A 21,647-nucleotide genomic window follows, 5' to 3' on the forward strand; every position below is an offset into this window, starting at 1 on the left:
AACATAGACAAATCTCACAGACATAATGTTGATGGAAAGAAACTGACCACAAAAGAGGTACATACAGCATGTTTATTTTCACAGGACATCCTAAAACAGCTGACTCATCTACGGTAGAGGTCAGAGATGTGCCCTTGCTGATTAGAAGTGAGGCTCCAGGAGTTCTAGGGTGCTGGTTCTGTTCTGCTTCTTTATTGGGTATAGTTGCACAGGTGTGTTGACCTTGTGAGAATTCATTAAGCTGTACACTTATGATTTGTGCACCTGTTTGTGTAAATGTTATACTTCAATAAAAAGTGTTGTTGTTGTTTTAGTCGATAAGTTGCGTCTGACTCTTTTGTGACCCCATCAACTGTAGCCCACCAGGCTCCCCTGTCCATGGGATTTCCCAGGCAGGAATACTGGAGTGGGTTGCCATTTCCTTCTCCAGGGGATCTTCCCAACTCAGGGATCAAACCCAAGTCTCCTGCATTGGCAGGCAGATTCTTTCCACTGAGCCACCATGGAAGCCCCAATAAAAAGTATATACAAAGATAAAAAAGACAAATGAATTGAGCTACTTGTATCACATCAATAAATCTGAATACATTTTTTTTTTGCACAAAGTCCATATTATGAAGAGATTTGGGTTGTATGATTCATAGAAATTTTAAAAGTACCTAAGACTGCAGTTTGTTTAAGCATACATACCCAGGTCATATGGGGCTTCTCAGGTGGCGCTGGTGGTAAAGAACCCACCTGCCAATGCAGGAGACAGAAAAGATTCGGGTTGGATCCCTGGGTTGGGAGGATCCCTGAGGGAGGGAATGGCAACCCACTCCAATATTCTTGCCTGGAGCATCCCAGGGACAGAGGAGCCTGGTGGGCTACAGTCCACAGGGTTGTAAAGAGTCGGACACAACTGAAGCAACTTAGCACACACACACGCATGCACCCAGGTCATACAAATAACAGACATGCAAGGGGTGATAAACCCAAAATGCAGAATAGAAGTTCCATTGTAGGGGGAGAGAGGGGCCTCGGGTATACATAAGGAACTTCAATATTTATTTATTTATCTGGCTGTGCCGGGTCTTAGTTGCAGCATGCAGGATGTTCCATCTTCCTTGCAAGGTGCATGCGGGATCTTTAGTTGAGGCATTTGAACTTCTTAGGCATGTCATGTGGGATCTGGTTCCCTAACCAAGGATCGAACCTGGGCCCCCTGCATTGGGAGCACGGAGTCTTAGCCACTGGATCACCAAGGAAGTCTCTGAAGCTACATGATTCCTATCAGGGGTGTTCATTTTATTATTCTGTAACTTTATACTTTTCTGATTGCCTGGCATATCTAAAAGTACTCCTCAGCATTAAAACACAAAAAGAAAAATGAGAAGAGGAGAAATTTGGTCTTATTTATCTTTGTCTTTCTGGTGCCAATCTAGTGCCTGGCACTCAGCAAATGTTTAGTGAATGAAAGATCTCTTGACCAGGAAAAGCGCTGGAGCCAGAGTTGAATGTCAGGTTTCCCCACACCAAATCCCAAGACCAGGGCACACCAGACATACTGCTTCCCACCCCCTACCCCAGCCCACCCCCTGCCAGTTGGAGGAGGCTGGGAAGGAACAGAAATAACAGAGGCCCCAGCCTCACTCAGCACTCTCTGATCTGAGTTGAATTACAGAATTACTGAATTACCGGGTACAGAGAAGGAACAAAATGACTTCATCAATTGGAACTCTGCAAATTGAGAATCTGGTGGCCTAAATTTCTACAAGTCATACTGCCAACATCATTTAATAACCTGCTGTTTATCCAAAACCTTTTAAGATATATTTATATGATTGCTTGATTTTTTTTTTTTATTAGATCATGTGTTCTCTCCATGGAACAGAAAAAGGGGGCTTTCTAAGGCAAGGTTTGATAACAGGATTGTGGGACATAGCTGACGAGTGCAAGAGAATAAACAAACAGCCTTCAGCACATGAATTCTTTGTCTGTGAAGAGACGCCACTAATTGCAGATGTGTTTTATCTGTTCGTGAGGCTCTGTGTGGGGTGCAGCCTCTGAGAACGGCCCTTCTCACCACTCCAAACCCACCGAAGCGTGCCCAGCCCTGAGAGGGGCTTCTAGGAGTGCCAACAAGGGGCTGCCTCTGCCGCCATCGGCAGGGTTTCAGCGGGTGGTTTCACAGAATTTCATCAGTGTGGTTTTTAAGGGAAGAGAAATATGTCCTACCTACTCTGGTGGAAGGCTGATGATTCACTCACCTCCACAGTGAACCGGTTTTGAGGAGCTGTGAGTGACACTGGCGGTGGCTGGAGCTGGGAGAAGCCTGTCTGGGCATCCATCACATTATCACATAACTGTCTGCAAGCAGAAGTGCACCCCACCCCATGCCCACTGACACGCCTGCCAGCAAGGTGTCTGCTTGGCGGCATGGATGAAGACGGTGCCAGGCCGTACTTGATGGGGGAAAAAAATGACCATTCTCGAGGACTCTCATTCAGACTTTCCTCTTGCCACCAGCATCCTTCACCAAGGCAGGCTGCAATCCATTAACCATTACTAATTCACTCATTTGCCAACTTTTTTCTTTGTTTCTAAGAATTTTTTTTTTAAGTTTTATATATATTTTTTAATACTGTTTATTTATATGGCTGTGAAGTATCTTTAGTTCCGGCATGTGGAATCTACGTCCCTGACCTGTGATTAGACTCAAGCCCCCTGCTTTAAGACCGTAAAGTCTAAGCCACTGGACCACCAGGAAAGTCCCCCATTTACCAATTTAAATTCAATAGGAAGTTCCCTGGTGGGTTAGCGTTATGATTCTGGGCTTTAACTGCTACAGCCTGGGTTCAATCCCTGGTCAGGGAATTGAGATCTCAAAGACCTGTGGCATGGACTAGATAAATACATTTAATAAAATCCCATTTGCGCCAGCCACTGTGTTAGATGCTGGGGTGACAAAGGTGACTAAGAGGGTCGCTACCCTTAGGGTCTCAGAACGAAGCTAACGCCTCATTGTGCGTGCGTACTTAGTCATGTTCAACTCTGCGACCCCGTGGAGTGTAGTTTGCCAGGCTCCTCTGTTCATGGGATTCTCCAGGCAAGAATACTGAAGTGGGCTGCCATGCCTACCTCCGGGGGATCCTCCTGACCCAGGGATTGAACTCAAGTCTCCTGTGTCTCCTTACATTGGTTGGTGGATTCTTTACCATTAAGCCACCAGGGAAGCCCAACATCTCTTTGTGAGTCCATGTAATTAGGGCAGTGCTACGGGGAAATATCACTCCAGTATTCTTGTCTGGAGAATTCCATAGACAGAGGCAGGCTTCAGTTCATAGGGTAGCAAAGAATTGGACACGACTGAGCAACAAACACACATACATACACACACTCAGGGAAATATGGAAGTGAGGTCTCCAGGAGGGCGGGGCTGGCTGCTCATCTACCTCCCCAAGCTCCTTCCTCTAAGGCTTTGCCCTGCTGTTCTCTCTGACAGTGATGCCCTTTCCTACCCCCACCTGACTGCAAACCTCCAATCCCCCTGCAAGATTCAGCTCCAGATGATAAGCCCTAAAAGCAGGTGGGTGGTTCATCTTGGAGGATGCCATCAGGGAGGAAAACCCTGGGGACTCTTTGTAATGTTTTATTTCCTAAGGAGGAGGTTCATTCTATCATCCTATATGCCTTTCTGTGTCTGAAATATTTCATGGGAATGTATTTTCAAAAGAGAGTCAGTTCAAGCTACACTGCCACCTTGATCCCCACCCCCTGCTATGTTTCCTTGTCAGGAATCAAGCTCAAAAATCCCTTACTGCCAGTCAAAAGCAAAGTCATGTTTCTAAAGATGTGTGGAAATGACTGTCATCAGTCTAGGACCCTGGTTCCCTTTAGGGTGTGGAAAGCAATTAGGGAACGACTGCTGCTGGGGTTTCAACAATAACAGCAATACTGCTATTTCTTTAACTGGGTGATGAGGTGTTTGTTTTATGTCTAAAATATGATATAATAAATTGAATATTTAAAAAAGCAACTGTATCCAGAGTGAGGGGAACAGAAAGGAAGAAGAAAGGGAGAAGGAGATTTAGAGGCATTCAATTCCCACCAGGGAAGAGGGACTTCCCTGGTGGTCCAGTGGCTAAGACTCTGCATTCCCAATGCAGAGTTGGAAACTAGATCCTGCATGCTGTGGGCCTGGCGAAAAAAAACCAGCAGGGCTTCCCTGGTGGTTTAGTGGTGAAGAGTCAGACTGCCAGTGCAGGACAGACAGGTTAGATCCCTGGTCCAGGAAGATCCCACATGCCCTGAAGCAACTAAGCCCATGCACAACAATCAGTCTGTGCTCCAGAGCCTGGGAGCCACAAGTACTGAGCCCATGTGCCCCAACTACTGAAGGCCTTCCGCCCGACAACCGGTGCTCTGCAGCAAGAGAAGCCACCACAATGAGAAGCCCGCACACCTCAACTAGAGAGCAGTCCTCGCTCTCTGCAACTAGAGAAAAGCCTATGCAGCAACAAAGACCCAGCACAGCCAAAAATAAATAAATAAATAAATAAAAGAGCAAAGAGGTGATTTGCCCTCTGCTAGGTGTGGAGGGCACATTGAGTTATCAGGTTTGACCTGATAGCAGAGGGTAGAGAAAAAGGCACGAGGCTGTGTCTTCCTGTAGTAAGCCACGTGGTGGTGGCTAAGGGCATGGATGCTGGAACTGGGTCATCTGGGTTCAAGTCCTAGTGCAACCTCTTACCAGCCCATGACATTGGGAAACTTCAGTTTTCTCATCCTGAAAAATGCCCGAGGGGATCAAGTGTGTGACGTAGCGTGTGATGCTCGCACTAGTTGGAATCTAGCAAGTGCTGTGTGGTGTAGCATGTGATGCTCAAACTGGTTGGAATCTAGCGCATGCTGGATATTGTTATTACTTGGGTTACCACTGCTTAATCACCCTGAGCAAGTCACTCCAAAACTCAGTTTCCCCATCTGTAAAATGGGAACCTCATCAAATCACCCAAATAAACTCATATGAATGAGAGTGCTCTGAACACACCAGTGTGGTTCATCAACAAGAGGTAGTAGTAGATAAGAAGCTATAGGTTGGGACATCCCTGGTGGTCCAGTGGTTGACAGTCCATCTTCCAGGGCAGGGGATGCGGGTTCAATCTCTGGTTGGGGAACTAAGATCTCACATGCTGCAGGGCAGCTAACCCTGTGTGCCACAAACCACAGAGCCCAAGAGCTGTGAAACCCACACACTGCACCTACAGAGAAGCCCACGCACCGTGACAGAGATTCCACCTGCTGCAAATAAGACTTGATGTAGCCAAAAAATAAATGAATATTTAAAGGGGAAAAAAAGCTATAGGTCAAAATAAAGAACACATGAGAAGGGAAGTGCCATGAGGGCAGGGGCTGTGTCCATCTAGCTCACTGTGCTGTGCCCAATGCCTGGCACAGTGCCCAGCACAGCATAGAAACCCACTGTTACGGACTAACTCGAGTCCCTCCTACAAAAAAGACACGCTGAGGGACTTCCTTGGTGGTCCAGTGGTTAGGAATCTGCCTTTCAATGCAAGGGGACACGAGTTTGATCCCTGGTCAGGAGCTAAGATCCCACATGCTGAGGAGCAACGAAGGCCATGCTGGAGACAGAAGAAGATTTTGCATGACATAATGAAGATCACATGTACCATAATAGCCAAAATAAGTAAATATTAAAAAATAAAGTAAAAGGAAGTATATCTTACGAGAGAGAGAGATGCTGAAGTCCTAACCCCCAATATCTCAAAATGTAACCTTATTTGGAAATAGGGATTTTTTTCTTGGCTGTGGTAGGTCTTCACTGCTGCACGGGCTTTTCTCTAGCTGCAGTGAGCAGGCACCACTCTCCACTTGCGGTGCACGGGCTTCTCACTGCAGTGGCTTCTCTTGTCGGGGAGCATGGGCTCTAGGTGCGCAAGCTTCAGTGGTTGCGTCTCCTGGGGTCTGGAGCACAGGCTCAGTAGTTGTGGTGCACGGGCTTAGTTGCTCCGTGGCATGTGGGATCTTTCCAGATCAGGGATCAAATCAGTGTTTCCTGCATTGGCAGGCAGATTCTTTACCACTGAGCCACCAGGGAAGTCCGGAAATAGGGTCTTTACAAAGGTAATCAAGCTAAAATGAGGTTATCAGAGTGGGTTCTCATTCAACAAGACTTATAAAAGGGTGCATTTGGACACTGAGACAGGCACACAGAGGGAAGATGGAGAATTGGACAGACGTACCTACAAGCCATGTGAGCTAAGTGTCCAACTCTTTACGACTCTATGGACCGCCAGAACCTAAGAAGAGTCAAGAAAGGTTTCTAACCCTACAGATTTCAGAGGGAGCCTGGCCTGCCCACACCTTGATTGCAGACCACCACTAGCCTTCAGAGCTATAAGACATTACAGTCTCTAGCCACCCAGTTCATGGTACTTTGTTATGGCGGCCCTAGAAGACGAATGCACCCAGCAAACATCTGTTGGATCAACAAATGATGCTTCAGTGAGACAGGACATCTCTTCATCAACAGAGGAGGAGGCATGTGTGCAGACAGGTGATGGGGAAGGTGCCTCTCCTCTTCTGCCGTGGGTGGGGAGCAGCAGTGGATTGTCCAAGAAGCACAGACTCATCATCTCTGCACAGGAGAAGCCCACCTGGCCCAAATAAACCTTCCTACCCAGCCTCCACATGGCCTCCTCCCCCTCCCTCTGCTCCAGGAAAGCCAGAAAAAAAGGGGGCAGGAGATAATCAATAAGGCACTAAAAAGGGAAGCAAGGAGAGCATTTGATCCTGAAACTCCCTGCAGACTCATACACAACACCTGCTCACAGACAGATATCAGTAGCAGGAGGTCTATGTAACCCCCAGCACAGAGCTCCCACCCCACCCTGGCCCAGATGGGCAGAAGCATCATCACACACAAACCGCAGGTGGTTGTGTTGCTGTGAATGTGAAGCAATGGTTCTTTGCCAGGTAGAATTTTCAGAATCTGATGGCTGGAGGCCCCTCAGCATACTTTCTGGTCTCACTTTCTGCCTTTCCTCATGAGCCCTGGCACATCCCGTGATGGAGGCTGCAAGTCTCTGGAACAGTTTGACCCCACCCACCCCGGCTGATCAGTGGACATTCCTTCTTCTGCCCATCCCCAGGTCTGCCCCTCAAGGCTCCCCCGAACACCCTAATTTACTGTTTGGCATCTGCATATTAGAGGTCATGCTATCTTGGAGTCCTCCTAGGCATGTGGGCAGGTGACAAGCACCCACATACCTAACCAAGATGAGCTGGGCAGAGAGGATATTCAGAGTTCTTAGAACTCTGGTTCTCAGCTCTCTTGCTGAACCTATGCAACTCCCTTGAAAGCCTTAAAAGCTCCAGTGCCTAGGAGCTCCCTGGTGGTCCAGTGGTTAAGATGCTGTGCTTCCACTGCAAGGGGCACAGCTTCCATTGCTGATTGGGGAACTAAGATCCTGCATGCCACACATCATGGCCAAAATAAATAAATTAATTAATTTTAAAAAACTTTCCAATGCCTGTGGCTCAGTGGTAAAGAATCTGCCTGCCAATGTAGGAGACTCAGATTCAATCCCTGGGTCAGGAAGCGCCCCTGGAAAAGGAAATGGCAACCCATTCCAGTATTCTTGCTTGGGAAATCCCATGGACAGAGGAGACTGGTGGGCTACAGTCCATGGGGTTACAAAGAGTCGGACATGACTTAGGGACTAAATGGTAACAAATGGCTGGGCTGCACCCCAGAGGAACGAAATCAGAAATTCCAGGGGTGGCACCAAGTGGTTGGAAGTCTAAATATTTTTCCCAGGTAATTCCAATGGGCCGTCAGTTGAGAAGCAATAATTTATTGGACAAAGGAGTTCTGTAAGGAGAGGGAACCTGGGGTCCAGCTGGATGGAAATCAGCAGGGGAGCAATCTTATCAAAAGGCTTCTAGAAAAGAAGAATGGTAGTTGCCAGGGGCAGGGGGAGAAGGGATTATTGTTTAATGGGTAGAGTCTCAGCTTGGGAAGTTGACAAGGAAAATGTTCTGGAGATGGATGGTGGAGGTGGCTGCATAATAATGCGAATGTACTTAATGCCACTGAACTGTACACTTAAAAATGGTTAAAGACTATAAGAGAGGGTCACAGGTTTAGAAAGATATTTAATTCAGCCTGAAGATAGGATATTAAATTAGGTAATGTCTAGAACTCTTTCACATGCTTGCTTGCTTCCACAATACCTGTTTCTGTGCCTATATTTGCATATCTATCTATATCTTTATATACAGATATTCAATACATAAAGATATGCTTTGGGGAGAGGATCCGAACATGCTGCTCTTTTAAAAACTATATCATTAATTTATTTGGCTGCATCGCGTCTTAGTCATGGCACACGGGATCTTCCCTGTGGTGCATTAGCCCACGGACTCTAGAGCAGGAGGGATCAGTAGTGTCAGCCTACAGGGAGGATAACCAAGTGTGGCATATGGCATCTTAACTCCTTGACCAGAGGTTGAACCCACGTTCCCTGCATTGGAAGGTGGATTCTTAACCACCGGACCACCAGGGAAGTCCTCAGACATGCTGCTTTTGAATGTACTCTAGAAAAAAATTTCAATCTAAGAATTTCCAATACTTTGGCCACCTGATGCGAAGAGCTGACTCATTAGAAAAGACCCCGATGCTGGGAAAAACTGAAGCCAGGAGGAGATGGGGATGACAGAGGATGAGATGGTTGGATGGCATCACTGACTCAATGGACATGAGTTTGAGCAAGCTTAGGAGATGGTGAAGGAGAGGCAAGCGTGGCGTGCTGCAGTCCACAGGGTCACAAAGAGTCAGACAAGACTGAGTGACTGAACAACAACAAAGAAAATCCAGGAATCTTCATTGAAAGAAGGGTAAGGAGAGAGAATAGAGCTATCAGATAGTAAAGATATTAAGTAGCAATCAGATTTTTTTTAACATGACTGGTTTATCAACAAGTGAATTAGCGGAAGAGAAAATTCACACATGCATTTGTAAAGGTATTTGATGACAAAGACAGAATTTCGAATTGTGATGAAAAGAATTTTTCAATAGTGTGAAGATGTGGGGAATTCATCTGGTGGGAGAGGAGGGAGTTAAAAATAAGGCCTCCAGCATCTGAAGCCTGGGGTGGGAGTGGGGAGAGACAACTGAGGAGGGGAAGCTGAGGGGGCCCTGGGAATGGGGTGAGTCCACAAACACAGCTGATGTGGCTTACAAGTGAGGACAGTTGGACTAGGGGCCCAGAGGGAAAGATCTGTTTATCAAAGGCCCCAAGAGGGAAATGGTTGAGGCTGGGACAGAGAAGCGGAGGAAGGGAGGTCTAGCGAGGGAGGACGAAGGGGCCAACAGTAAGAAAAGAAGGCAGCCAGCCGAGCAGCCACCGGGTTTGGTTCTGGGCATGGCTGTGAGAGAGCTTTCAGCTTCCCCGTGTCCTCACTCAATGATAAAGGAGCCTGATGGCTGACTGGGCCTCTGTGGGCCTAAGGAGCACCCCACAGAGGGCGCTAGAAGGATCAAGAGCCAGGACAGGGACTTCTTTGGTGGTCCAGTGGTTAAGACTCCAGGCTCCCAATGCAGGGGGCCCAGGGTTCAGTCCCTGGTCAACCAACTAGATCCTCTGTGCCAAAACTAAGGATCCTGCAGGCTGCCACTGAGACCCAGTGCAGCCAAATGTTTAAAAGAAAAAAAAAAAAAAGAGAGAGAGAGAAAGAGAGACAGACAGAACAGATAAAATGTCCCAAACGATGGGCTGCGGCCGAGTCCGGCCCTGGACACCTTCACTGTGTCTCCTCACAGCTTTGTCTCCTTGGCAACTTCCTCTTCGAGCCACTGGACTCGGGTAGGGACAGAGCAGGGGAGGGGGCCCTACCTGGTCGTCCTGAGGAAGGAGACAGCAGGCATCCAGAGGGCTGATCTGGGCGTTTCCATCTTGGAAGGGTTCCTGGGGTGGGGGGGAATCTCTCTGGCAGGTGGTCTCTGGAATGTCCAGGCCCGCAGGCAGCCAGGACACAGCGGCCAACTGGGGAACCAGCTGCTCAGTCTGGCCCCTGCCAGGCCAGCCCTGTGCAGTCCCTTCGCTCCCCTAGACCCACAAGCTCCTTTCTCTTTGAGGGGGCAGGGATGGAGGTTCAACCAGGGAGAAATAGGTGAACTGAGCCCCGTGGAAGGCAACAATCATATCTCCCTCATTCGGGGAGACAGGAAAGAGGCTTCTCACACCCACCTGTCTTAAAGACTCAGGTCCAGGCAACCCCTTGGTCCTGACAGGGGCTGTCATCCTAGGGAGGCCAGTGGAGGACAAAGATGAGGCAAGTGGGGAGAGAGGAACTCCCAAGAACCACCTTGGTTTATGTGGTTTAGTGGCTAAGTCTAGCGGGCTGCCGTCTATGGGGTCGCACAGAGTCGGACACGACTGAAGTGACTTAGCAGCAGCAGCAGCAGCAGCATGTCTGACTCTTGGTGACACCATGGACTGTAGCCTGCCAGGCTCCTCTGTCCATGGGATTTCCCAGGCAAGAATACTGGAGTAGGTTGCCATTTCCTCCTCCAGGGGATCTTTCCCACACAGGGACCGAATCAGGGTCTCCTGCATTGCAGGTGGATTTTTTTTTACCAAGAATTCACCAAGAATCACCTTGGACTGGAGCTATTCACTTCAGGATTACACAGTGTTCCACAATGTAGTAAAATTTGTAGCTGCTTCCATTTAAGAGCACCTCCCACACAGCTGGCATTTCGCTAAGCCCTTAACTTACTTTATCTCTTTGAAGACAGGAGGACACTGTGGTCAAGAGTTCCAGAACACAATCAGACTGAACCAGCTGCCACTCCAGTGCAGCAGGAGTTGTGTGGCCTTGGGCAAGTTTCTCAACCTCGCAGAGCTGAAGTTTCCTCATCTCATGCCTCTGACCCCAAACTGCGGTGGTATTACACCGTCCCCTGAGGCCATCTTCACTGCCTGGGCCTGGCAGGAAGGAGCCAAGAGGATCAAAGAGGAATATTTTTCAGGTCAGGCTCCACAATCCCAGACAGAAGCCTCCAGACAAGGGTATGATCTGAAGGCTGAGGATACTAGACTGGCCTGAAGTCCCCCAGCCCCGTGAACAGGGGAGGGGAGGCCCCTGAATAAGAAGCAGAACTGGGATCTATCACAGACCTCGGGGGGTTTCCCAGGTGGCTCAGTGGTAAAGAATCTGCCTGCCAATGCAGGACACACAGGCGATGTGGGTTCAGTCCCTGGTTCAGGACGATCCCCTGGAGGAAGAAATGGCAACCCACGCCAGTATTCTTGCCTGGATTTTCCAGGGACAGAGGAGCCTGGCGGGCTGCAGTCCTTGGGGTCACAAAGAGTCGGACATGACTGAGCATGCACACGGGACTCCTGGTCCAGTGCTCCCTCGGCCATAGGCCCTCAGAGAATCTGCTTTTGACGTACAGACCCCAAGCGACTAGGTTTTCCCTCTTTTCTCTACCCCAGAATACCCAGAATAAGTAAATCCATAGAGTCAGAAGGCAGATAGGTGGTTGCCCAGGCTGGAGAATGGCGGGAATGGGTATGGGGCTTCCTTTGGGGTTGATGATGTTTGGAACTATTGTAGATGGAGCTGGCAGTTGTATACATTGGGAAGGTACTAAGTGCCACTGAATTGTTCTCTTTAAAATGGTTGATTCTATGTTAGGTGAATTTCACCTCAATTAAAAATAAGGGTGTCTGGGCTTCCCTGGTGGTCCAGTGGTTGAGAATCCATCTGCCAATGCAGGGGAAACGGGTTTGACCCCTGCTCCGGGAAGATTCCACATGCCCAGGGGCAACTAAGCCCGTGCACCACAACTGTTGAGCCCATACACCTAGTGCCCACGCTCTGCAACAAGAGAAGCCACCACACTGAGAAGCCTACGCACCACAACTGGCAAGTAGCCCCATTCGCTGCAACTAACGAAAGCCCTCGAGACACATTGAAGACCCATTGCAACTAAAATAAAATAATTAATTTTTTAAAAAGGGTGCCTGGGGAATTCCGCAGTGGTCCAGTGGTTAGGACTCTGCACTTTCACTGCTAAGGGTGCGGGTTCAATCCCTGGTCAGGGGACTAAGATCCCGCAAGCCACTAAGGTGCAGGCAATAAATAAATACAATAAATTTAAAAACCATAAGGGTTGCTACAGGTAAGAGATTACAGGAAGAGCAGGCAAGTGTCAAGGCAGGAAGGTGAAGGAGGGCCTGAGCTGTGAGGGAGGGAGAAGGATGTTGGAGAGTTACAGAAACAGGGACATTTGCGGCAGGGTGGTGGTGGTGGAGGCTTTCCTAGGCTGCCGGGGAGGTGGTCTGGAGAATGTAGTTGGTTGAGGAAGCAGAGCTGGATCCTGTAAACTTGGGAGCCACTGCCCTTTAGAGGACGGAGGGAGAACCAGGAGAGGGAGTCGGGCAGGCGCTTTGAGCGTTTGCTTCCTCTCAGACTTTATAGACTGGAAGCTCCTGGGGGTGGGGGCAGGGACCTCATCTTCGCGGTTTTTAATTTTCTGAGCAGAACGTCATCAAGGTAGGCAATTCCTTTAGAAACCCTGACCCCAATGGAATGAAATCAAACATGTTAAGCAACAGGAAGATCACCCACTGCCCACCCACACCCTCACGGGGAAAGTGAGGCTGGCACTGGGCTGAGTGCAGGAGCCACCTCCGAGCAGCAGGGGGGCTCCCGAGACTTCCCAGGGCCAAGAGGCTACCCCTCACCCCTTGCAGGTCCCAGAGCCCCCAGAGGGCAGCACCCACCGAGGGTCTGGGATGGGGGAAGGGGCTGGCTGAGCACCTTGGGCTCCTTTGTCAGACCCAGGAAGGAGAGTGGGGGCAGCTACAGGAAGCAGGGGGGTGAGGAGCTCCCTCCGGAATCTATCCCCCCACTTCCCTCCCCTCCAGCTTTGCACAGCTCCTGCACATGCTCAGTGTGCCCTTGAATTGGGTTGGCTGGGGGAGGGCATTGACTGGCACCCCCACTTAAAGGGCCAGTGCCATCCTTGCCTGTGCCCAATGGGGCAATGGGACCTGGCCACCCTCTTCACTCACACTGAACAACTTCATCTTGACCCCCATTCCCCTTTCCTGGCAAGCTCCTCCTGCCCTGTCACCTCTTATTCCCTGACCCCACCGCAGGTAGGGACTGTCCATTGGACACAAGGGTGTCCACCTCAGGTCGGGAAGAGAGAAGGATCCCAGACTAGCGGTCTCTCCTGGGAACTATCTGCCCCTCTGGGCCTCCATCCCCCAACCCAGGAGACAGAGAAGGTCCTGGAAAGCAAATGAGCTGGAGGGAATGAGGCCCTGGGCATCTGCTCTGGAAAGGCCTGGAGAGGAGAGAGGAGTGTCCAGGCCCAGCTTGCCCAGCAAACAGGGTGATGGGGGCTGTAACCTGGAGCTTCCTCACCGAAGTGGGCTCCTGGGAGAGGGAAAAGCAGGGAGGCAAAAAGAAAGCACAGCACAGAGCTGACTCCGCCCAGTGCTGAGGGTTAGGGGCACTGAGGTCAGGGACCCCGATGGGGGTAGGGAGCGATACTGACTCTTCACCGATCCTTCTCAGCCCCTCCTGACACTCTCCCAGCTCACATCCTTCTCTTTTTTTTTCTGTTTTCTTGCCCAATCCTGGGCCCCACTAGCCTTGGAAAAATTACCCCACCTCGGTGTGACCCTGACCCAGAGCCCTTCAACCATTGTGTATGTGTGTGTTGGCATTACGGCAGCTTTTCGGTCTCCAGGCTCCTCAGCTCCTTGGCCGAGAAAGGCCAAACTCTTCACCTGTCCCCTCCCCCATGTGCAACTCCTGCCTGCTCAGGGACACACCCCCAGCACCCTCTCCCTCGACACTGCTCCCACACCCCTCCCCCTACACTCTCAAGTCCTCTGGAATCTTCTCTCCCCTCCTAGTTACTTTTACACACACACACTCACAGAGGCCTCCCGGTGGGTAAACAACTCTGTCCTGGCCCTGGCCCTCCCCTTTCCCTCTGGCTCCATGCTGAGGAATGCAGCCGCTGGGAGGCTGCCTGCGCCCTGCCCAGGGGCCTTCAGGCCCTTGGCTAGCACCCCCCAGGGGAAGGCCAGCCTAGGGCCAGCTTTCCTGGAACCCAAAAGCGGCTTCCTCTCTGAGCCTAGGGCTTTCCGTCTGCAAAGTGGAAACGATCATTCCCCCAGCCTTTTCCTGACAGAGCTGTCTGGGATCAGAGGGGAGAGGGCTAAGACTCAGCCAGGGCTAGGGTCGGGGGAGACCCCAAAGATGGGAGATTCTGCCCTCATAAAAACCCATCCCTTCCTAGAATCTGTTCTGGCCTTGCTTCTGGTAGAAGATGCTGGTGAGGCCTGGGTGTGGCAGGGTAGAAATGAAAGTTATCCTGGCAACACAAGGGGTTTGTCAACATTTCCATCCCAGCAGCTCCCAGGCCTGAGCCCTTCTCTCCCTCAACGTGGCCTGTCAAGATGAGTTTTCCTGAAACGGAGCTTAGGCTGGGCCAGCCAGGCTTCCACCACTCCCTGAGCACGGTGGCAGAGCCAACACACGCTGGTTGACTAACTTCCCCTCCACCACCGCAGCCTGACACTCTGCAGCCACAAGAACAAGAGACAAGGTGCCTGGGGAAGGGTGGGTCTGAGTGTGAGGGGGCGTGTGAGCTCGCTTCAGAGCCCATACTGCTGGTGTGTTGGTGGCATATCCGGGCTGACTCAGCTCTCCATTAGACAGACAGGTGAGGGGCTCACCTCCGATGGAATTTAACCACACAGGTGATTAAGCTAAACGAGCAGGGATGCACAGGTGCACAGCAGGCCTCCAGCTCTTCTAAGGATCAATCCCCTGTCCCACCAGCCTTGGGGTTATTTTCCATCAGGAGAAAATCTCCCTTGAGGGCTTATGCGTAAGTGCCCTTCTCGGAGGTCAGAGGTCAAACCTGACAACTCACCTCCTGCTGAGAGATGGGGGGGTGGCGTTTAGGGAGACTGATAAGGACAAGGAGACACAAGGTCCCCAGACCTTGTCTAGCCCAGCCCTCTACACCGTGGAGAATAGGGAAAACACAGGGAGCCTGGGAATAAACCCTGAAGAAACCCCTGGCCTTGGGCCCAGGCCTTTCTCCTCCAGGGAAACTCCCAGTTCCTCAAGGCAATCTGGCATCTTAAGTCTGGCTCTGGCTGAACCTGGTGGTTCCCTCCCTCCTCTGCCTTCCCCTCTCTAAAACCTTCAGAGCAGTTGATGGCTCCCGGATACATGAAGCCGATTTCAGGCAACCAAGACACGGAGAAGCCCCCAGGGCAGGGGTCTCCCAGGCTTGAGGCAGCCCTAGGCCTCTCTGGGAAGAACGGGCTTGATTCTTTCTCACAGCAGCCCTAGTGAAACCAATGCCAGTCACTCCCATGTGATTTCACCAAAATCATTTAATTCCTTTGTGAAAAGTAACATGACATCCAAGAACAAATTGTGGACATGACAAGGTAGAAGCCTGAGCCTGTATTGGCTGTTCTCAGGGAGAGCAGGGAGACTGAGACCTGTCTCCTTAAGACTCAGCTGGCCTGAGGGTACACTCCTTGAGTCAGCCTGGCTGGGGCGGGGGAGGGGGGCACCCCTAGCTGCCCGGCTGCCCACCACGGCGGCCGCCTTCTCGGTTCCACATCTCATTCTCCTGCCGAAGTCGCTGGTTCTCCGTCCGGAGCCTCTCTACCTCGGCGGCCAGTTCCTCCACTTGGTAACAGGGGCGCCAGCTGGTGCATCCCCGCAGCTGCCGCAGCCTCCTCATCTCCTCCTCGGCTTGGGACAGCCGCCTCTCCAGATCCAGGTAGTCTCGCACCAGTTCCTCCTTGCTGCGGCCCTGCAGGCTCTCGGTGTGATACCGCTCGTAGGCCTCGGAGAAATCCTTCTGCTGGAACTCCCCACGAGCACGGCCCTGCCCGTCACTGTCCCCGGCCTCACTCTCCCCGCTGGAGCCTGGGTGGGAGGCCCCCTGGGGCACATCCAGGTTGGGCTCCTCGGGGTCTCGGTCGTTCATCAGGAACTGGGTGGTGTTGTAGGGTGCTACAGGCTGGCCTTTGGCGAACATCTCCTCTCGGACCCGGGAGGCCCGCTGGCTCTGCCTCTCATCCCGCTGTTGCTTTTCAGCCCAGCTGAGCTCCAAGTAGGGCCGCCAGTGTCGCTTGCGCTTTGAGGGCCGACGGCGGTGTTTCTTCCGGGCCAGCATGGCCTCTGCGGAACAAGCCCCTAGGCTCTGGGAGCGGGGACTCCTACCATTCCAGCCCAGACCACCGCCAGCCCCAGGACGGTCTTCCTCCTCTGAGTGGCTCTCCATCCTAGGGGTCAGGGGCCGGGAACCTCCAGGGTCATGAGGCTCAGGGGATGTTCGGGGGCTCCCACAAGTGCCAGAGATCTGAAGAGAGAGGACAAAGGAGGAAGGATCACAGACGGCCTCTCCCCAGTGGTGGAATCCTTCTCTGTTCACCCAGCCTGAATCCAACCTGCACACACCCAGCTCGCTTGGTCCCTCTCTAGCCTCACACCTTCTACAACCATCTGTCAGTTTATGGGCTTACCTGTCTACTGTCTGTCCTCTAACCCTCCCCCAAGCAAACCCATGCTTGGGTTTGGAGAGACCCAGAATCTTGCCTGCATATCTCACTCTGTAATGTCAATACCTGCAACAGTATCTGGCATAGAGTAAACATTCAATAAATACTCCGAAACAGGATGGAAAGTTGCTCATGATGTATTTGCTTGATCAGAAGCCCAAACAGCACTTGCTCTTCCCTCTTTAGAAAGCTTCTCTTACATGGATGGGCCCAGAAATAATTATACTGAGTGAAGTAAGTTAGAGAAATATCATATGACACCCCTTAAATGTGCAATTTAGAAAGAAATGATACTAGTGAACTCACCTAGAAAACAGAAACAGACTCACAGACTTAGAAAAAGAAATTTTGGTTGCTGTGGGAAGGATAGTAGGGAGGGATAGTTAGGAGTTTGGAGGGGACATGTATACATGGCTATATTTAAAATGGACAACCAATAAGGACCTACTGTCCAGCACATGGATTTGCTCAATGTTATGTGGCAGCTTGGATGCTAGGGGAATTTGGGGGAGAATGGATACATGGATACGAATGCCTTGTGTGTGCTTAGTCGCTCAGTTATGCCCAACTCTCTGCGACCCCATGGACTGTAGCCCGCCAGACTCCTCTGTCCATAGGAGTTTTCAGGCAAGAATACTACAGTGGGTTGCCATTTCTTTCTCCAGATTTTCCCGATCCAAGGATCGAACCCATGCCTCCTGTGTCTTCTGCATTGCAGGTGGGTTCTTAACCGCTGAAGTCCAGGTGACGCAAGTGGTTAAAAAAAAATCTGCCTGCCAATGCAGGAGGCATAAGAGACGTGGGTTCTATCCCTGGGTCAGGAAGATTCTCTGGAGGAGGGCATGGTCACCCAATCTAGTATTCTTGCCTGAAAAATCCCATGGATGGAGGAGCCACAGCGTCACAACAGTTGAAGACGACGGAAGTGACTTAGCACAGCACACACACACGTATCGACGAGTCCCTGTGCTATTCACCCGAAAGTATCACAACAGTTAATCAGCTATATTCCAAAACAAAATAAAAAAAATTTTTTAAGAAGAAAATGAAAACTTACCTTTCAGGCAAAGCTAGTTTCCTGGCAAATGACCTGTACTATCCCATAGAACCCCCATTTAGAAAGGCCCCAAGCTTAGCGCTTTGCTTAATCTCTGCTGTCACTGTCTTGAACTTCTTAGGAATTTTGAATTAGAAGCCCCACAATCTATGTGGCCAATCCCACTTCCAGCTATCTGCATAGCTGATTCTTTTTTGTCCCTTAAGGCTTAGTTCCAATGTTAGCTCTTCAGAGGCCCTCCCTGACCATCCTATCTATGTGGCCCCCTCCTCCCCTTCCTAGTGATTCCCTGATATGTATCAGTTAGTGTCCCACTTATCATTAGCACATTACTATTTACCATCTTTCTCTCCCCTAGAAGAATGGGTCCTGTCTGTTCAGTTCATCACTGTGTCGCTATGCATGGCTCAAGGTGAGTGTTCAATAAATATATATTTAATGACATAAGCCCAGAAGGGGGTGAGGGGACCCAAAAGATATCAGAACACGAGACTCTCTTTTCTGTCACTCCAGGGTGAACGGAGTGTATTTATTCCAGGCAGAAGTTGGAGGGCCAGGAAAGCACTAGGGAGAGGAAGGGCCAATCTCCAGTCTGTAGCCCAGAGAATTCTAGAACTTATCTAAGATGTGGAAAGGATTCTGTCAAGAGTGTGTGTGTTCATGGCATCTGTTTATCTCTGTCGTGGTGAGGGTGGGAGTACTGAGTGTGGGGGGAGGGGAATGAATTGCTAGAAGTTTGTGGTTTGGGGAATTCTAATAATAACTTCTAGCATTAGAACAGTGTTTTATAATGTTTAACACATTATACGTTGTGTTCAGGGATATCTGAGCATGGGTCTATTCAAGCATAGGGTTTGTCCTGGGGGGTGGACACAGTCCTATAAGAGCTGGAGGTATGTTAACATGCATTTGGGAGACCCCAAAGTCCTCTTCATAATTTGGGATGGGTTATTTTGGGGGCGTGTGTGTGTGTTGTTGGTTGTGTTGTATTATTACTTTACCTGCAGAGAGAGTATCAATGACAGGCTGTGTCTCCACCAGTGTCTTGGGCCAACTGAGAGCTTCTGCTCCATCCAGGAAGAGGCAAGGCCACTGGGAAGCCCGAGCTGCGGGGCTCACTTGCGTGTGCAGTCATCCACCCGTTCCCAGCCCTCAGCAAATGTCCTGCAGGAGCTTACCCCCACCCAAGCCAGCCCTGCCCTCAGCCCCACATGCCGCCTCCCTCCTAAAGGCCTGTCCCTCTACCACCATTACCACTACTGCAGGTAAGCTGTGTGATCTGGATGACTCATTTGCCCTCTCTGAACCTCTCTGAACCTGACATGCCATGAACTCCAAGTTAAATAAATCCAGAAAATATACTGGAGGTAGCTAGGTATGGAGGGTCAGAGGGTAAGCATTCCTTCCTTACCTATAGGTAGCTGAGGACTAGGGGAAAAGAATGGGCAAGGCGGGGGCAGCGAGACAGCACACAGGTTGGGAGGCTTTGGGCTCCTGCTGTTGATCAGAAGGTGATGTTCTCTGAGGGCCTGATACAATCTGACCCTCCCCTCTGTCCTGGGTGATTTTCTACCCCCGAAACCCAACCTAAATTACAAACCAATGGCTCAAACTCTTCTCCCTGCTTCAGACTTGGTTCTCAGCCTAGACAAAAATGCAAGGCAGGGTTCTGTTGTTTAAGGCCCTAAGCTTAAATCCTAGGTCTTCTGCTTGCTGGCTGCATGATTCTAGAAAAGGCACTTCAGGGGACTTCCCTCATAGTTCATGCTTCCACTGCAGGAGGTTGGGGTTTGATCCCTGGATTCCTGGTAGGGGAACTAAGACAGCAAAGGCTGCCTGGCCGGGGGAAGAGGAGGGGAGGTGTGGAAGTAGGTAAGCATTGACGGAAAAGCGTTTTTTGAGATAGCATCTGGCATGTTTCTCAGTGCACAGTAGGGACTCATTTAAAAAATACTGGTTTCCCAAATCCACCACCACATCTGAGACAAGAAGCCACAATCCCAGTTGGCAGGATCCACCTTCAGGGCACTAAGGTGGTTGGGAGAATGGGGCTTACCTTGGCCTCCTCCAGGGCAGCTGGTGGTGGTTGGTTTGGAGAAGCCACCTTCTTCTGTTCCCAATCTTTCATCAGAGGCCTTTAGCTAGTGACACCTGCTTTAAATAACACAAACTTAAGTTCAGAAGGAGAATTTTCAGGAGGATTCTGGCTGCCCAGCAAATTTTTACCAAGGCAGCGGCAACCATTTTGTAGCATCAGACCTACACACCCTCATTTTCAAATAAAGGGCAGGAAGGCTGCCTCCACCCTGGTTTTCACACCTCCAAGCAAGGAGGGGGTCAAATGGGGATCAGGGAACCATCTTTCCAGCCCTGTTCCTCAGGTCCCAGGCCAGGGCTTACATCTTATTCTTCTGAAAGTCACCAAGGCCAAAGCAAGCAGCTAGGCAGCTACAGAGGAAAACCAAAGAGAGGGAAAAGACAGCCTGGGGAGGCGAATATACAGCAATGATCTGGAGAGGCAGGGAGTGGAGTGGGTCAGTGGCTCTGACAAGCCTGAGGAGGAGTCCTTTCCCCACTGCCTCCAGAGGCCCCCATCTTAAATGCAGCCCCCCACCTCCATTCCGCGCTGGGCTCCAGAAGTCAACGCCCCAAGAGACACGACTGAGACCTGGGCCCAGCCTGGGACTGAGGCCCTTTCATCTACAGGGTTTGGCCGGCTTCCCTCCTCCTTTTCAATGGCAAACAGAAGAAAGGGGCAGTGATGTCTTCGCGATATAGACAGCTGAGAGGGAAAGCCAACTGGGATAAGGATGGATTCCTTGGAAAAGGGGAAATGATCCGGGAAGGAGATTTTGCAAAGGCAGAACTGACCTATTTGCTGTCAGGGGCTATGCACAGGACTACGTCTGTGTGTCTTTCTGTGCGACCGCCTGTCTGTGCAATTCCAACGCCTCAGCCCTACCCACTGCTGCAGCTCTGGTGAAGCCGCTCAGGCACTGAGGTTGGGGGGAGGAGGGGAGGAGGCCCTTCCCGGGGGTCCCCTCCCCCCACGGCCCCGCCCGGCAGCGCGGTCCCTGCTGGAGATTGTAGTTCTTCTACCTGGGGAAGCGGGATCAAGAGCCTGTCACGTCAACAAGCACACAGAAAACTCAAAACCCATCTACCCTTTCGCGAGCGGCATCCCGCGCTTATCGATGCCTCCTTTGATTGGTCCATTCACCTGTCAATATTCTTCTGTTCGTCAACGATTAGCTGTGCGGAAGCACAATCAGACCCGCCTTCTCTACCTCAATTAAAGAGTTCATTGATGGCGTTAATCTTTACTGGGCAGAAAATAGATCCGGCTGAAGGGGGAGGGGTTTGGGCGCGGAGGTATCCTCGGCCCTAGAGGCAGGCGACGAGAAGGAGCGGTGGCCGCCGCCGCCATTTTGGGCTGGGAGGAGGCAGCGGAGGGACTCGCTGCGCAGTGAGAGCACCCCATGGGGGGTGGTCCGGGCGCGGGGAGAGGCCGGGCCGAGTGGGCTGCCTGAAGTGGCGGCGCCGGGAGACGGCGGGGAGTGGGACCGGGGGCCGAGGGGGTGAAGGTTTGAGTCTCTCCGGCCGGGCCCGGTCCTCAAACCGTCCCGGCAGCCCCGCAACCTCGCCTCTCACAGAGGGCGGGGTTCTTGGGTAATTACCCCAAATTTCCCGAGACCCCAACTGGGGAGAGACCGGGTGAAACGACTACCCTTTGCTCCTACCACGGGGGCTCTGATCCTGAGGCCGAACTCCGCTAAGTTCTTTCCCCCACCCCCATGCGGCCTGGGTATGGCGGCGAGGCCCGGCGGAGCGGGACCCCCACTTCGATGGGCATGGTGGGGGTGACGCCACATTCCAAAGACTGGCGCCGCGGGGGCGGGTGGAGGTTGCAGCTCCGGCCGCGCGTCCCTTTGGCGTGGCAGTCAGCTGGAGGCTCCAAGGCC

At 51.2% G+C, this 21,647-nt stretch overlaps 1 protein-coding gene and 1 long non-coding RNA gene across 9 annotated transcripts; one reads left to right on the top strand and one right to left on the bottom strand.

Annotated features, from left to right (window-relative positions):
• Nucleotides 1–15,428: 15,428 nt before the first annotated feature.
• Nucleotides 15,429–21,037, bottom strand: HEXIM2 (HEXIM P-TEFb complex subunit 2). Of its 8 annotated transcripts, none has more exons than XM_025279945.2 (3): nt 20,906–21,037; nt 19,742–19,836; nt 15,429–16,429 (listed from the first exon to the last, which is right to left on the bottom strand). In XM_025279945.2, exons 2-3 carry the CDS (start codon nt 19,811–19,813, stop codon nt 15,635–15,637), a joined length of 867 nt encoding a protein of 288 aa, XP_025135730.2. In that variant the 5' UTR covers nt 19,814–19,836; nt 20,906–21,037; the 3' UTR covers nt 15,429–15,634. The 8 variants fall into 8 exon arrangements, with proteins under 8 accessions (XP_025135730.2, XP_044794811.1, XP_044794812.1 ...); XM_044938876.1 differs by having other exon boundaries at nt 19,742–19,839; nt 20,906–20,924; XM_044938877.1 differs by lacking the exon at nt 20,906–21,037 and adding an exon at nt 20,850–20,878.
• LOC112583655 lies at nt 17,714–18,950 on the top strand. Its single transcript, XR_003107758.2, has 2 exons — nt 17,714–18,097; nt 18,727–18,950. It is a non-coding gene; the product is annotated as an uncharacterized LOC112583655 (long non-coding RNA).
• Nucleotides 21,038–21,647: the final 610 nt, after the last annotated feature.

This window comes from Bubalus bubalis, chromosome 3, assembly GCF_019923935.1.
Source record: "Bubalus bubalis isolate 160015118507 breed Murrah chromosome 3, NDDB_SH_1, whole genome shotgun sequence".
NCBI lineage: Eukaryota > Metazoa > Chordata > Mammalia > Artiodactyla > Bovidae > Bubalus > Bubalus bubalis.

Bases quoted from the DNA above. Each gene is read 5' to 3' on its own strand.
- HEXIM2 (XM_025279945.2), bottom strand. From the start codon at position 19,813: ATGAAAGATTGGGAACAGAAGAAGGTGGCTTCTCCAAACCAACCACCA. The intron at 16,430-19,741 runs GTAAGCCCCATT...CTCTCTCTTCAG, and splicing joins CTGCCCTGGAGGAGGCCAAG to ATCTCTGGCACTTGTGGGAG.